At 40.4% G+C, this 17,481-nt stretch overlaps 1 protein-coding gene across 1 annotated transcript in view; it reads right to left on the bottom strand.

Annotated features, from left to right (window-relative positions):
• SORCS1 (sortilin related VPS10 domain containing receptor 1) overlaps nucleotides 1-13,805 on the bottom strand; it is a 107,988-nt gene extending 94,183 nt beyond the window's left edge. The window contains exons 1-3 of the mRNA XM_081823576.1: nucleotides 13,680-13,805; nucleotides 10,840-10,929; nucleotides 4,505-4,684 (exon numbers count right to left, since the gene is read on the bottom strand). Of these exons, the coding sequence (XP_081679702.1) occupies nucleotides 4,505-4,684; nucleotides 10,840-10,929; nucleotides 13,680-13,775 (366 nt within the window). The 5' untranslated portion in view covers nucleotides 13,776-13,805. The remainder of the gene's footprint in view (nucleotides 1-4,504; nucleotides 4,685-10,839; nucleotides 10,930-13,679) is intronic.
• Nucleotides 13,806-17,481: the final 3,676 nt, after the last annotated feature.

The following is a 17,481-nucleotide window of genomic DNA, read 5'->3' as shown; positions in this document are numbered from 1 at the left end:
GGCCAGAGGTGACTTTGCAATCAAGGAACCCACTCCCCCCCAAATGCCCGAGTATTCTTTTCTTCCCTCTACTGACTTAACCAGGCAGAACTCTTCTCCTAAGGAGAGAGTAGCCTTAAGTATAATTAGACGGTAATATTCCATGTCCTGTAAGCAATATGCCCCGGAAGGGAGAGCATTTTTCTTCTCCACCTCCTATGCTGGATTGTAAGAGGCACCTTTCCCCAAGCAATCAAGGTGTAAGTACATCGTCACAACTGCTGAGCTTTCTCTTTTAAAGAGGGGGCACTCATCATGTGCAGAAGACACGATGTGTGTAACCAAACATGCACTGCTCGTTGGTTATGTCTTCCATGATGCCCACTGTGCTCACTCATGTGTGCGCACATTCTGTGCATTCCGAATGTGCCAGCCAGGTGGCTTCACTCCCAACACAACCCTTTCTACTTGGCTGGGGTGAACTGTCATTGTCCATTAAGCCAAAGTGCTCTTCATCATCATTAATTGATACTCTATTCCCAGAGGAGGGAGGATATTGTCCAAAGCTGTCAGACCCCCTCTCATCAACCACACCAGACGAAAACACTAGGAATCACACGTCTCAGACACACTCATCATGTCTCCTTTGCTCTGGCCACCATCAGGCACCATCTTCTGTTACCCATCCCACGTGATGCCGCTGGAGCATTTGTGCTTTCAGGAATGACAGAATTTTAGGATGCTTGTTCCTGGGCTTCTCTTATGGAAACACATCCACCAGACGAAATTGGGATGCATAATGACAGTATTGCCTGAATTGAGCTATTAACTGCAGACTCAGGACTTGGGTCAGAAGGTGGAATAGGTCCAGAGCTATCATTTGTGGATTCTGTTTATGTTGGCTTTTTCAAGACTGTTTTATTTTTCTTGCCTGGTTTCTTCTACTTCTAGGTAAAGTCTAATACTATTTATTCTACCCTTCAATGACCTCCAGTCTAAGGGCTATTACTGGGCCACAATCAAATACAAGCCCAAATCTTTCGAGAGACACAAATAGTTTGTTCTTAAGAGTTTGCACACTCTAGGATTCAGATCCTAATTCTGCCACAACTAGCACTGTAATCTTGCAAAAATGATAGCATTTTCTGCCTCCATTTACTTATGTTTAAAGTGGAAGTAATTATAGTCCTAGCATCATAAAGTTAATACATGGATTGAATGAGATAATTATGGAAAGTTCTTTACACAGTGCCTGGCACTTACTGGCACCCAAAATATTATCTGTTGTTATTATGAACTTGCATCAACAAAAATCACTATCCAGCATTTTTGCTCTGTGGCCAACTTTCCTGCCTAATATTTCTTGAATCTTTTGAATGTGGTTCATGTTCAGTAGTCAACTGACTCTGAAGGAAAATTCTGGTATTTGAATAATTAAACCATGTAAGATGTCATCCAACACTCTGTCCCCAAAATCACATGCATACATGTACCTCTAGGGCAGAGAGAGCCACATTTGTTGTAAAGTTTCAATGTGTGTATGTGAACAAAATGATTGAATTTAATGAGAAATATGCTTCACAAAGACTCATCAACAATACATCTCCTTGATACACAGACTCATACCGCTATACATTGCACAGTTTGCCTCTGCTGAAAAGCTTAAAGAACACACAGGAATGGCAGGTCGTTGGCATGCAGAAGCATACAAGCAAAGAACTCATGCCATCCTCCTCAGTCACCCCCAAATGTGAGCAGACGTGCACTCCATATATTCTATCTTTGTCACCCCTACCTCATATGTTGCTCATCTATGCTCCTCATTAATTCATTTATGGATTTTCTTACTTTTCATTTATCTCTAAGCACTCATCATTCATTGCAATTCTACTGGGAGATTCATGCTGGATGGCTTTCAGCTTCCTGCTAGCCAGAACAATCAGATTTAAGGAGCATTTGTGCCAGGTTCCATGTCAGCCAATATTCTTTCTATCTAGGTAATCAGCAGATACGGCACCGCCGTTCTGATCACATCAATTTCAATTCAAGTTGCTGCAAACTGTCAGGCTAATAAAACCAAAGACTCTTCTTCCCAGGCCCCAGGATGCAGAACACCTTTACATAATGCAGTCACATCACTGCTCACAATGATGATGATAAGAGCAAGCAGTTGTCCTACGGACAGTCAACTGCAAGAGAGACACAAAAGGGAAACACAAGGATTAATCAAGAAGTGATTTGCCATGTCCAGAAGTTACCCTGTTTCCTCTTCTCATTCCATACCTGTTAGCAATATCTGAATTCAGAAAACCATTCATGAAAACAGGTGTAAATAACGGGACACTGCAAAGCTGCCCCTGTCCAAATCTGTCATCTTTTGTCATCATCAAGGGACCAATTAGAATGGTCTCTGTTTTGGCAGAAAACAAAATTTATCCCAGAAAAAACACTTTCACAATGACTTGAAAAGAGGGGAGGAGTTAATCAAAAAGGGAAAAATGCAACCTGAAAATGAGAAAATGTTTTTGGGAGAACAAGGACAGAGTCAAGGCCAGGGAAGCAAACCAGGTGATTGATCTGGGGCAGCTGCTTTGACTTCTTATCAGACTCTTGAAGCAAATATTTCCATTGTAAGTGCTGAAATCAGCCATGAAAATGCATGGCATTTCAACAAAACACACTAACAATTTAAATGTTTGCACGACATTTACAAATGAGGAAAGAAATGTGGTAATTTACACTTGTTTATAAGAAGATGACTAGTTGGCATTAAGCAACATCCTATGGCCATGCTAAGTGCAATATGGGAAGAAACAAAGATCCAAAAGTGTGGAAGTGTGTTAGATATTTAAAAAATGTGGGTAGATTTTAAGACTATGGAACAGAACATTGTATGGGGGCTTAACTTCATTGGAATATAATATTAATTATGCTATCTATAATTTGTTGAACATTGATGCATTCTTGGCACTGTTCATAGTACATACAGTAAGAAGATTAACTTAAGTAATCCTCAGAAATTCTATCAAGTAGGTACCATGTATATATAGCTCCATATTTTAAACAAGGAAACTGAGGCTTGGAAGTTCTTGGTTTTGTCTCTAGAAGACTACATGTGGTGTAGCTGGGATATAAATCCAGACATCCTGACTGCAAAATTTATACTTTAAATCACAATTTTATCCAACATGAATTTGAAACTAAATCACCAGAATATGTAAATGTTTTCCAGAATACATGTTCAGTTTGAGGCTGAGATACATGATACTACTATATTTATCTGGAACATAGGCAGGAAAAGAGTGGAAAAACTTTGTGAATGTGTAAAAAAGTCTATGGTGTATTTTTCTAAATATATGCACACAAACTATGTCTCACGCTAGTTTGGGCTCTGAATGGGGCATGTAAGTTTGTTAACATGACTTTATACATACAGAAAAGTTTAGACACTAGAAGAAAATCCCCAAGAGCCGCTAAAGGAGAAGGGGGATGGGTAGACAGCATTAAAAGGAATCACAATGATAGGTTTAAATTTGTTAAATGAAATTGGTTTCTTTCTTTAATATACTAGATATCATTCCCTTGCCTCTCATTATATAAACAACCTCTTGACTCTATGAACTTATACTCAACCAAAAGACAGCATCATTATGATTGCACATATTTGAATCAGATTTTTTTTCAGATAGGATATAGGTAAATGAGTGCACTTCCCAAATTCTGAATACATTTTGTAATGGTTCATTATAACCCATTTTAAATCCTTTATGGTACAAGATAAGACTGACAAATGGCTAAAATCCATCCCCAAATAGCAGCTTGCTTTCTACCTAGCCATGCTTTAAATGGCATTCAAGTGTTGGTATTTGTTATGAAAGCTAAGCAATCTAGTATATTTGGTTTTATTTTGTATCCTGGTCATTTTGAGAAACAAAGGGCCATAGCTGTTTAGGGAAATATGGTAGACTTTGTTTTTTGTCTCTGCCTCCCCCCTTCCCATTTAGGAGAGAAAGACCTATCACTTCTGTCTCACTCACTGGCCCACAATTAGCCAGTGGAAGTTACCAGTTTAGAAAGGTACTCAGGTCCAATGGGAGTATCTTCTCCCCCGCCCCTTTCCGCCGCCCTGTTCCTTCTTCAGAGGGGAAAGGAGGATGCCCACTGCCCCTTTGCTCAAACTCTGACACCCTGTTTGCCCTTCAAGATTATTTTCAAATTTCACACTAGGATCACCCTTGTTCAAACCTTTCAATTGTTTGACTGCTTCCCCAGACACTCTCTCCAGGTCCCCGGAGACTTCATGGACTGTGGACTTCATCAAGAAATGATTCCTCCCAGAGGTGTTGTGTGGAATGCAAATTAACCAATAAAAATGTTCTACAAATCCTCCCCTCTCCCAAATGAAATGAGGCCATATAAGGAACTAGGAATTAAAATGATGGAGGCGACAGCCAATGGTGGGCCCTTACTAACTGCCAGCCCAGGCACTGCAGGGGCTCAGGATTTCACATGCCTTGTGACATACCTCATAGAGGTCGATCATGATGTTGCCCTCAGGACCTCTGTTGCTCTGGACATTCTCCAAGGCCAGTGTGAAATAGACTCCACGGGTGTCTGAGATATACAGGTTGTAGGTGTCATTTTGGTTCCATTCTTGAACTGCTGCAAACACTTGATTCTCATCTGTGCTGATGACGTGCATGTCCTGAAGAAAGACACAGAGAAGTGAAAAGGATGAAGAGCTTCATATGTTAACATGGCATGTGTCCAAAGAGAGTGGAATCTCATGAAGAATACCAGAATAGGCTCTTAGGCACTGTCATGGAAGATAAAAATTTTCCTTTTGTATATTCATGAATAATAATTAATTAGGTAAATGTTAATCATTTCCTTTGTCATTTGTGGGGTTAGGCATAAGGTCATGAGAAAATTGGGCAGAGAGATGCCTGGTAGCTCACTTATAATTTAATTACCTCATTAGATAATTGAAGAATACTTTCTCAAATATGTATAACTTTGGAGAATCAGTCATCCTGATATACTTGGCCAGGCACAAACATGGTACGTGTTCAGAAGGCTTATGTGGGGCAAATATGAGGAAAAGTTGGAGAGACAGAGAGAAAATAGGTAAGTTCTGCTTCTCTCAGAGTGGTCCATGGGCCACCAGCATGGGCATCACCTGTGAGCTTGTTAGATACACTGAATCTCAGGCCTCACTTACTGAATCAAAAATCTGTATGTAAATAAAATCTGAGTGATTTATATGCACATGAAAGTTTGAGAAACATTCCCTAAGGCTCAGCAACTCCCAGAAGCCCCTGAGGAAAACATTCACCTGAGAATCACCCCAAAGCACTCATCTTCACATCAATGAGTGTTCAAGGACTAAGTGGCTTATCTAAACCTTTACTCTGAGAAGTTCAGCAGGGAAACTTAAGTGAGAGAGGAAAAAAGAGGCCTCCTTTCAGACTCTGGTAGTCCAAGGCAAAGGTAATGTGGAAGCAGTGAGCACATGTCCCAGGGATGGGAATTCCAAACCCTTTCTTCCCCATTCAGAACTCCAGAGAAGTAGATGTTCAGGGGAGGCTGACACAGACCAAGGCTTGCTGTCTCAGACCAAGGCTTGCCGTCTTCTGTGCATAAGCTCTTGGCAGCTGCCTACTGCCTTTACTCAAGGCAGCAGACACTGGTGTAACTTTCAAAAACCAAAAATCAAAACAAAACAAAAACAGAATTAAAAATAAGCATAAAGACTGAAGAACAGTATGGAAAGATTCTTGGCTTTTGTGTAGCTTAGTACTCAAATCTTCCCAGATGGATCATTCTCCATCCTTGAAAAGCTTCAGGGGAACTTCCAATCTTCTTCGGCAATTATTTCAGTGCTAGAAAGTTCTACCTAACTTCTAACCTACATTTCTCCTTATAATATATGCCCATGTTCTCTCAACCAAACGATCAGCAATTCAGCTTGGACCTTGCTCTAAACATATAGGAACAAGTCTCTCCCTCCTTTACCATGATCACAGTGAACTCCAATGATCCCAGAAGGAAGAAGTCTTCATCCACAGAGTTTCATATTCCTCACCCCTACTTGGGTCTCACATGCCATGCTCTAGAGTTTGGTAATGCTTTTATATAAAGAATACAGAGTGGGAGGCCAAAAATGAATCCTTCCCATTAATTCAATGTGAATCAATAATGCAAACTTATGTTTGGTATGGAAGTTGGCCATTGCTTGTATCAGTCAAATGTCTATTCCATTTCTTCTGATAATTGTAGTTAATGTTCTTTGAAAAACACCCTTATTACTCTCAGACAGATTTCCTTCCTGTACTTAGTCTTTGCTACGTTTTGCTACCTTCAACACCAGAAAAGAGCTTACTGGCTTAGCATTCAGATTATTCAATGTCCCTGACCACAGTGGTTGGATCAGTGATGGGTATGCAACACGAAGTCAATAAGAAACAATTCTACAATGACACTGGTATTATCAGAAAGTAAAAAAAAAAAAAAAAAAAAAAAAAAAGTCTAGATCTGATGAAGGCATATCTTGAAGGGGAAGCAGGGGATGAAGCCAGTCCTGAAGAAAATAGGCTCAAAAGGAAGAGAGATAGGCCACATTCTGTGAAAGTCTTTGAGCCTTTGAATGTGGACAGCTAAGAAGCCTGCCCCACCTGTAAACCTTTCAGTTAGAGAGAACAGTAGAACAAAATGGTTAAAAGAATGGACTTTGAAGTAAAGCTACTTGAGTTCAGATCCTCCCTCTATAACTTAGCTGTGTGAACTAAACTCTGTGTCTGAGAATTTCTACCTGCAAAACAGAGATATTAGTGTGCCCTCCACGGAGTTATGAGGATTAAATCAGTTACTAAGTGGTAAGCACTGAGAATAGTGCCTGGCACATAGCATCTGTTCCATACATGCTAGCTATTCTCAATTATGCAAGCCCTTAAATCCCCTTTGTTGATGAAGCAAGGTTGATTTGGCTTTTCTGTTCACTGCAAATGTTGGCGGGCTAACTAGTATACTTAATAAAAAGTGGTTCATGCCAAGTATTTTGCTTCTTTGTAATGGAGGGGATTAGCTATGGAAATTAGCCCAAGGGCCATTCAACCACTGAGGGCCAAACTCTCTATGGCTCCCCACTTCCTGAAAGACAAAGACCCAAATATTTATTCTGCCATTTGGAATCCTCACATAACTGCTCCCAATTCACTAGTAAGCAGGATGCAGCATCTTCCCTGAATTCAATTCAAAATATTGAAGCACAGATCTGGCCCCCATGTAACTATTGCCCACCTCTGTGCCTTTGGAGTGAATCTGTGCACTGGTGAACCTCTGAAGTCCGGGTCATCACAGATATCTTGTTAATAAATGCTAGGGGCTAGATACATCAACTATATTATCCCAACTCATGCAAATTTTTATTTTATAGATTCGGAACTAAACAGTGCTTCAAGGTCACCTAGAGAACTAGTCAAGTAACAATAACAGATTCAAAAGGCCATCTCTAGATAAGGGCCAAGATCAGATCTCTCTCTCTCTCTCCATATAATCCAATGACACTGAAGAGACTTAAAAAATGTTGGTCTCAGATATCTTAATTGAAAGATCTGACATATTTAAATGTCATCTTTCTTTTCTCTTCTTGCCTACATTCTCCTCTATCAGGAAAATACACTCTTTCTACATAAAGTGGCACTTTATGTTCAATACTTTTACTGAGACACAAAATTTTAGAACAAGAAGTGACCTTTGAGATCTTCTACTACAGTGTTTCCCAAAATCTGTTCCATAGGACATCAGCATTGATGGGTTCTAACAGACTTTTTTTTTTAATGGATCCCTTTATAAAATGTTTTGATTAATGCTGAGTTATAGAGTTTTCTTGCTCACAGGACATCCTAGAGCTTTTGACACCAGTGACCTACCATTACTCTTGAGGCAAGGGGCATAGAATGGAGTTTATTTTTTTCTTAAGCTTATCTGATCATGGAGCCAAATTTTCGTGAAGCATCTCTAAGGATATTTTATTCAGAGTAACATTTATTTTATTTTAAACATGTAAAAACAAAACGAAACAAAAGCACACACAAACAAAACACAGAGAAAGTGAAATTGGTAAGCCAGTTGAAGGCTTCAAAGCAGGTTAGTGGCAGATGCAGGTCTGGAATCCGGGCCTTCTGCTGCCAACCAACCTCTGCACCACCCACGCCCCTGTTCCCATCGATCTCCCACCACAGAGACAACTAGATCCATTCTGATAATAATATTACCTTGCTTTTATAGAGTATCTGTCCTCCAAAATGCTCAAAGCACTTTCATATGTATTGCCTCATTCATCTACCTTGAGTAGCTCAGAATGAGCTGCACATAAGTTAAGGCAAGGAAACTGTCACCATGTCTCCCAGCCCGGGTTGGGGGGAGGGCTCATGCTTTTAATAGCGGCCGCAACATTAAAGTCTCCCCGTCTCCCTCTCCCGTCAGTGTTACCATTATGTTATTATTATTATTTTTTTAACACAGCTCAGGATAACCATGGTCTTTCAAGAGCTGATACAATGCAGTGGATGATTACAGAAAATTTGATCATGAAAGTGCTGGTTTGTCTCAATTCCTTTGGTGGGCATAAAGCTTTGTTCCTTTTCAGCCAAGGCAGCCCTGGCTTTGATAGAAGGCCGTGAAATACAGGCGCCTTTCTGGCAGATCGCTCCACCCAAGCTGGGGCTATTCTTTGAAGGTGTAATGGGATTGTAATGAGACGTCTCATTGCCTTAAATAATAAACACCTGTTTGGACCACATAATACGTTCATTTGCTGTGCTGGCTCCTATTTTTCTAGGGATGAGAGAAATTAATCATGGCGTTCTACCCTCATACCTCGGATGAGGCTAGTAATGGAGCATGCTCATCTGGGATAGCAAGGGGAGGGGACAGACAGCTGATTCAGGGTAAAAGTATCACTTTTCCTTCCAGAATGGATGGATGTCACTGGGGGCAAGTGTCAACAGTGATCCGTGTGATGGCTATGAACAAGCAACACAAAGGATGTGTTTCCTAACACTCCAGCAAGAGATCCAAAGATGGTTCTTTGGTTTTAAATGACCATTCCTGGGGCTCCTTAGGTCCACAGGACATTTTGTTTTGATGGTCCTCCAGTATATCAAAATTTGTGGGGGATCGGCTATCTTCTAATAGTAAGCTATTAATTTATTTCAAGAGAAGAAAAGTATAATACAAAGGATGCCAGTTTGGGAGCTCAGGAGACTTGAGTGCTTGCCTCACTTGGGCTGCAAACAGCTTTTGGTTTGGCTGGGACTTACTCCACACAGAGAGTATATTCCCAGGAGAGAACACAAGAGGAGTGACTCATATCTGCTGCTTCCTGATTTGGTCTCAATTCCCACATGCCTCTTGAGGGAGAGCATCTCCCTGCATTGACTTCAATTCTTATTTTTAAAGGTGTAAATCTTGCAAGCTAAACTGCATTTGCTGACCAATCAAAGAAATAGCAATTTATTTCAGCACTCAAGGAGAAAGAAGAAAAAAAAAAACCAAAATGGCTCTGTTGGACTTACTGAGGAGGCATGATCATATCCCTCATGGACCTTCCTAAAAGATTATCCAGTGTAATTTTAACAACAGTCAGATTTAATTTTACATATGGACTTTACCCGATTTTCATCTGAGGCACAAGTCCAAAGTTGTAAGTGCTTGTCTTTTTGAAAACACTTTAAGCTGAATCAAGAGCAGGGAGCATTTAAGTGTGTAAGTCACAGACATATAGTTCTGGGCAATTACCACTGTCATTAATCTCTTAGCAGCTGGAAATAAGAACTACTAACATGGATATTGCTCCCTGGAGTCAACAGTGCAATTTAATGTGTGTAGTTATCTTGAATGGGCCAATGTCTCAGCCCACCTTACTATCCTGCTAGGCTTAGGGGCAGAGTGATGGCCAAGAAGGAGAATTCTGCCTGTAGAGGCCAGAGCAACTGGCTACCACCGGCTCTCCTGGAAGAGGAGACCTGTGATGTCCTTGTGCTATCCCATGATTTCCGGGCAGCTAGCTGGTGTTGGTCCAGGACAGCATACTACAAAGTCATGGATAAAAACACAAGATAAGGAGTCATGAACACTCAATCAAAAAAAGTTCCCTATGTTCTTTGTCCAACCTAAAGGTTGCAAAGCTGAGCTACAACTACATTTAAACCTGCACTGTCCCCTCCTACAGCCATACATACCTCCCTTGCTCTAAGATCAAGACACAATACATTAACTATTTCAGACCACAAATCCACATAACTTTGAGCTCCCAAGTCAGTTTGTCCTCCACTAGGTGGTGCTCCATATTAACACAGTTGTTCAGTGTTTCTGGATGTCAGCAGTTGAGAGGGTCTTTAACTTTTGTCTGTCATTATTTTCAAAGGAGTAGGTCTTTGGGGAAGTCCAAAAAATTAGCTGTGCCTCAGAACTCTAAAACCAGTCTCATAAGTTCCATCGAGAGACAAAGCAAAGGTTGGGTGTCATCTAGATGCACCACCTCTCAATAATTAACAATAAAATGGGATAGAAACGTATCACACCTGTTGTACTGATAGAACGTGTATCCAAAGCCTATTTTCTGTCTTTCTAGAATACCCATACATACTGCTTGAAAATCTTTAAAAACAAAAGCAAATCAGTCGACAATCTATTCAGATGCTCCTATAGCAAGAATTAGAGAGAGAGAGAAGTTGAAAAACGTTCATGGGGGGATGAGAAGAGATAAATGAATATGAGGGTCCTTGGGAAAGGGGTGAAGGCGAGAATATGGGAACTGGAAAAATACTGAAATGAAGAAATCCATTCAGGTCATACCTTGGGCAAAGCATATTTGGGCAGCTTCATTTGGGCAAAGGCATTCCTCCGGTAGGACACGTAGTAATGTGGCCGTCCTCCCGATGTCAGCTGGATCACAAACACAAAGGTAAGAGGAGCTATTATAACAGTTACAGGCCATAGAGAAACAGCCTCAAATGGTAGGGGCTAGCTGCCAACCCAGCAGTGTGAATGACTATTGTGGACAAGTGTGAAGAACTAGAGTTCCGTTCAAAAACAACTCATACAGTGTATGTGAGTTGGTCTGAGGCGCAAGCTAAACCCACCGCATGAAAATATAATTCTTCAATTTGCACTGTGGCTCAGAAGCCAGGATACATTTTCAGTTTCTTTCTTTTCTTCTTCTTCTTTTTTTTTAATGATACAAGCCACAGAGTACATTAGCTTCATGTCCATCAGCAGTCCCCAGCTGTCTAGCCTGACTATGGGCGTGCAAACAGGTCCCCGAGCCATACCGGAAGGAAATGGCCCAGGTCAGACAGTGCCAGAGCAGGAACCCCTCACCTCTGAGCACTGAATTCCATTTGCTGCTGTCACATTGATGACTCTGAGTACGTCTCAGGTCCAGCAGTGCTGCTGACACAGTAGACGGGAAGCCGGCCAGCATCGTGGTCCAAAATCACTACAGATCTCTATCTCCCAAAAGAGAACTGTGAGCGACCTCCTCCACGTCTGTCTGGCACATACAGCCCCATGAGCCCCGTGGGTGCCAGGGAGGGCAAGAAGGGGTGCGGTCTCCACCTCAGCATGAGCACTATCCCGTGCAGTGTCCCGGGCTCCACTGACCATCTCTCTCCTCTGTGGCCACTCTTGTTTTTCAGCTTTATTGAGATATTATTCACATATAACGTATGTGAGTTTAAGACGTACCTGATGGTTTGATGCATGTGTATACTGCAAAATGATTACCGCCATAAGGTTAGTTCACACCTCTGTCCCCTCACTTAATTATGATATTTTGCGTGCGGTGATATCTTTAAAAATCTACTGTCTTAACAACTGTCAAGTATATATTACAGTGTTGTTGATTATAGTCACTATGCTATATGTACATTAGATCCACAGAAGTTACTCATTTAATAGCTGGAAATGTGTACCCTTTGACTCCCATCTCCCCACCTCCTAAACCCTGGCAACCACCATCTACTCCCTGTTTCTGTAACTTGGCTTAGCTGCTCCTTTTTTTTTTTTTTTTAAAGATTTTATTTATTCATTTGAGACACAGAGATATATATAGAGAGAGAGAGCATGAGCAGTGGGAGAAGCAGAGGCAGAGGGAGAAGCAGGCTCCCTGCTGAGCCAGGAGCCTGATGCGGGGCTCGATCTCAGGACTCTGGGATCATGACCCGAGCCGAAGGCAGACGCTTAACCATCTGAGCCACCCAGGCGCCCCTAGCTGCTCTTAATTCATATAAATATCCAGAGTTGGGATACCAGCTAGAGTGTGCATGCTCAGACTGTGTCAACACATGCTCTGGGGGAACATCCCCAGACACATAAAAAAGTGACCAGAAGTTATCATTTCTCCATTATGGAGCCAGATCACCTCGTAGTCCTCGTGACGGGCTGTAGGATCATGTTCACAGTGGCATGGGTAGAAAATATATGACACTCTAAATGCAGAAGGGATTCCCATTTGTAAGTTACGTATGTGGATTATAAACCATTATTAGAAAACAGAAAAAGTTGCTGGAAGAAACGGTGATAGAGAAATGAATTATAGATAGAACCCATACGTGTAACCATTTTAATATCACTTGATAATTTGATGTTGAAGTTATCAGAGTACTCATTACTCATTTCCCTAAGGAAACCTGATGTGTGTGTGTGTGTGTGTGTGTGTGTGTGTGTGTGGTCATCTGTGAAACATTTTAAGAGTACATGGGCTGATGTTGGGCATTTTGAACATTTGCTTCCTCAAAACATGGAATTGAATATTCTTAATTATGATTTCTTGTCCAAACACATAAATAGTGTTTAGAATGTGTCTCAATCATAGTGAAATTGTGTGTATATGTATATATAGTATGTATAAATAAATAAGTAAATATATATAAATATATATTTAATATATAAACATATAAACTACACAGATATAAACTATTTAGCAATTGTACCTTTGCCACTCTTAGTACGGGAAGCAATAAGCGAGGTCTGTCCAAAATTAACTAATAACTGATGCATTATCTAAACAAGCCTAGAATTTTCCTTAAATGCTGAAAAGAAGCAAAGCATACTTGCTCCCTGTCTCTTCTAACCATTCAACCTCAAAGGTTTGCCACTGTCTTCAGGGGTGAAAAACCCAGCTGAGCACATCTCATCTCATCTAATTCTGATCCCAATCACAGTCAGAGCCAGACAATAATGGCTGATTACTCTCCCACCTCACCCCTGCCTCCCACCACCTCCAGCTACCCCACAGCTTCCTGCTCCCATCTGTTTCTCTATTTTTAAGGTGAATATTTGGGAACAGGCTGATTGGCTGACTATTCTGATAGGAAGAGACTGACATACCCGCTCAGTCCCATGAAGGCAGAGGAGCGGGGTGAATAGAAGTGTGCATCATTCTAAGACAACCTTGACCTCCATGATCCCATATTGATAAGGTCCTCCAGACAATGCCCAAAGGAGTTAATTAATATTCTGTTAGCATAGAAGCTTCAACACTTGGTAATGCTCCCTTTGTCAAAAAGAGAATGATTTTTTTTTCTTTCCTTTTTTACTCTTAAGGGAATGTAAGCAGGCTAAGGAGGCTGCATTAGGACAGAAGCAGGAAAGAGAAATGTCTGAGACAATCAGCAGAAGTGGATCTTTCATACCTGAACAAACACGTAATCATCCTGGACAATCAAAGAGTCTGGGTCAATGTAGCCTGGGAAAGGTTTATTTCTGTTGGCCTCTGTGCAGTTCTGCATTCGGCAAGTTAGGTACTGTGAATCTGAAAAAAAAAAAATGGGTACAGGGTATGTATACACACAGAGTATTGGACTCGGAGTGGACATTTTCCATTTCCTTTGCTATCTCCAATTCTTTAAACAAACCTCACATTCTTTAACTGCATTATTGATCCAATTATTATTGTTAAAAGCAGTATCATTATTATTTTACTCACTTTCTAGCAACACCATCACCACTACACCCCAGTGCCTCCACCAAATCTTGCCAGCCTGGAATACTAAATTCTCATTAATTAATTCTCCCCTCCCAAACCTAAATGAAAACATTTTTAAAAACTGCCATTAATATTAGTGATTTTGTTGGGTATTTTTTGTTTTGTTTTGTTCTCCACACTTTGACCTTTGACCAACAGGCAGGGAAACATGGTCATACACGCCATCACCAGTCATCTCATGCAAGAAGTGCACTGTTATAAACAGGAAGATTCTATATCAAGAAAAAGGCTCTTCTTCTCCTAAGAATTAGAAGGGAAACAGAATAGAGAGGAGATTCCTGAGTCCAAAGCTCTGCTCTCATTTTACAGAAAAGTAAACTAATCCCACCTGAGACTTCTGCTGCAGCAGAAGACCCTCTTCTGCCTCTCCCAGCAGATGGGAAATCTATCAGTGATAATAACTTTTACATGGATTTGATATTTTTTGCTGGAAGTACACTGTACCAGAGAGGTTGTCTTGGTTTTTAGACTACAACTATTCTGCCCTGTCTACTGATCAGATGTCGCTTCCTTACTTAAAACTCCTTTTGCCTCATTGTATTTAAAATAAATTCAAACCCTCTAGGACCCACCACTCCAATTTCCCCACATGCTAATCTCTTTTTCTCTCTGTGATTCTTCTCATTTGGCCTCCTTTATGTTCGGAAATGTGGCCAAACTTTCTACCCACGTAAGAGACTTTTCATTTGTATTCCCTCTGCCTGAAATGCTTCTCTCCAGGTTGTTCACAAAGAAAGTTCTAGATTTCAGCGCAGTATTACTTCAGAGAGTCTTCCATGATTACTGTTGATCACACGCCATTTTGTCAATTCCCTTCATGGAATTTATCACAATATAAAATACCTGTTCCTTATTTATTTCTGTCCTTCTCCATTAGAATATAATCTCCTTGAAGACAGTGACTGCCTTTTCTGGTTGTTCACTAACGTACCCCAGGTTCTAATACTGTTCCAGGCACATATTGGGAAATAAGTAAATACTCACTGGAATGTGCTTCTTGATTGAATATATATTTTGAATGTAAAATAAAGTTTTGCTTTTTTATTTTGATGCTGAATGAAAGGGTAAGTTTGCTTTTAGGACATCAGGGATATACACAGAAATCCACTCTTTCAAATTAAAAAGAAATCAGGAGATGAAGACTTACATGAAATGGGGGTACGCAATACTATTGGGTTGGATACAAGGATTCACTAATGACTTCCTGAAGAAAATTTCCAGGATCACCTTTACTTAAGGAACTTGGGTAAACCTGTATTCTAGAAGGAGGACCACTAGGGGGCAGCATGCACGTTTGCTCCATCTGACCAATGACTGATGTAATTGCTGATAAGCTCTTAGGAGACTGTGGAGGAGACCTTTATCTACAATATTCCTTCGTCCTACTGCCATCTGTGCGGATGGGATGGCTCTGAAGTACTTTAAGCCATCTAGTCCCGGTGAAACCATCTCCAGAAATAAACTAAAGAAGAGCCACTACTCACTCTTAATTATCTCCTTTTACAAACATTCTTAGTTTTAGTTATCATAGTTTTGTTTTCAGGCATAACTCAAGATCTTTCTCCTTGAAGAAAATTTCTGTGACTCAGTCCTTCCCCACCACTACAGCACACAAAAATCTTTACCTCACAATTTCACACTCCACCAGAACCTTCTACAACTTTTAATCAACTTCTGTTTTCCTAAAGGTAGCCTGGGGTCACAGAAACAATGGACACTGGCAAGCTAGGAGACCGGGCTTGAGTTCTGGTTTGATCACTTACTAGCTGCATAGTTCAAAAGAAATCATTTCATCCTCCTGAGTCTTGCCACCCACATCCATTAAATGGGGATGCCAACGTCAACGCTCTTGCAGTTTGGCTCTAATTAATGTATATGCTACGTGTTTTTCTAAACTCAAATGTGTACAGATCTCAGTTGTTATCAATAATGGTAATATTCCTATTTTCTCTTTTGCTACCTTCCACAGTGATAAGATCAGTTTGGGGTCACATAGGAGGTCCTTTAAAAGGGTAGTTAAACTGAATTTGAGCACTCCAGTTATGTTTCTCTATCAGTTATGTTCCCTTGGTGACCTGCCAATACCCATTCTTCCCAGCCTCTTTAATGGAAAAGCCAATACTGGATCTGTAGGCTTGTCCTTCCTCCTGTGTGACTGGTAAGTGCTCATATGCAAGGATTAATCCTTCTGGGTCTATGCCCATTCAAGGTCTTCCTACTCCCCTTGCCACTGGTTGGTTCAGGAAAGGGCATTAAGACCCTGTCATAGTAAATGAGAAGAGAGGGAGGTCTTTTAAGGGGCTGCAGGGGAGGGACCAGGAGCTGTAGCAGAAGACCCTCTTCTGCCTCTCTAGAACACTGTGTCCAATGGGATGCTTGGGACTGCGTTAGCCTTCTTTTTACACAGAGGAGCCAGTTTTACAGTTAAGCTTATATAATGAGTATGCAAAGAGATGGAAAGGACCTATTTCCAGATGATGCTGAGTTACTGATTGTACTGAGCCCAGAGTTGTTCTTTCTCTGTGCTTCTTATGTGAGATAATGAATAAAAACAATGATTAACCAAACTGAATCAAAAGTTCTTGATTAAGAGGTCTTGGTCTTCAAATTACAAATACAACTTCCAATCAGAATTTCTTGGGACTGCCACCTAATGAGGAGTTCTTGATAAATACACAGTGCTTGTTTTATGTGTAATGGAGTCTAAGAGTTTCTTTCTTAAGACTTTAACCTCCTTTTCAAAGGTTCCTGAACAAGCACAAGATGGAAAATATAAAGATACAATTTTCATATTTATAACTCAACTATTTGGAAATTCTGAATCTAAGGGATTTGGGAAGAAAATAAAAGAACAGGGAAACTAACATTTGTTGACCATCTATGTACCAGGTACTCTGAAGCATGTTCACCTTTATTTCATACATTTAATCTTCACAGTATGACAAAGTATAATATATCAACTGATTTTTTAGATAAAGAGAATGAAGCTCAAATAGATCACGATTTATAGAAATGGCATTATGGGTTTCAAACTTGGTTGGCTCCAAGGCTTTTATTTTTACTACTCTATGCTGTGTGAAAAATGCCCGTGAACTGGGGGCCAATTTTTGTTAAGTATATTTTGGCTTTGAGCTAAGTACCAATGCATATACCTAGATACAAAAAAAAAAAAAAGACCAGTAAATTTATATTTCTGTGGGGTAATTTGGCAATATGAATCAAGATCCTTGAAAATGAGATCTTTTAACCTCACGTTCATTTCTGAGAATTCTACCCAAGGAAATAATTAATGATCTATGCAAAGATTTAGCTATTTCAATATTCATCAGTGTTGTTTATAATAGAAAGAGAAAAGAATGGCCAAAAATGGGGGAATAATTTTTGAAAACTTCAGAACATGTACAGTTTGTGATTAAAACCATGCTTCTAAAGAGTATATGAGTATGTAC

This window comes from Leptonychotes weddellii, chromosome 6 (assembly GCF_054177405.1).
Source record: "Leptonychotes weddellii isolate Sample4059 chromosome 6, ASM5417740v2, whole genome shotgun sequence".
NCBI lineage: Eukaryota > Metazoa > Chordata > Mammalia > Carnivora > Phocidae > Leptonychotes > Leptonychotes weddellii.
Note: the sequence above shows the minus strand (reverse complement) of the source record. Positions and strands in the feature narration are given on the sequence as shown.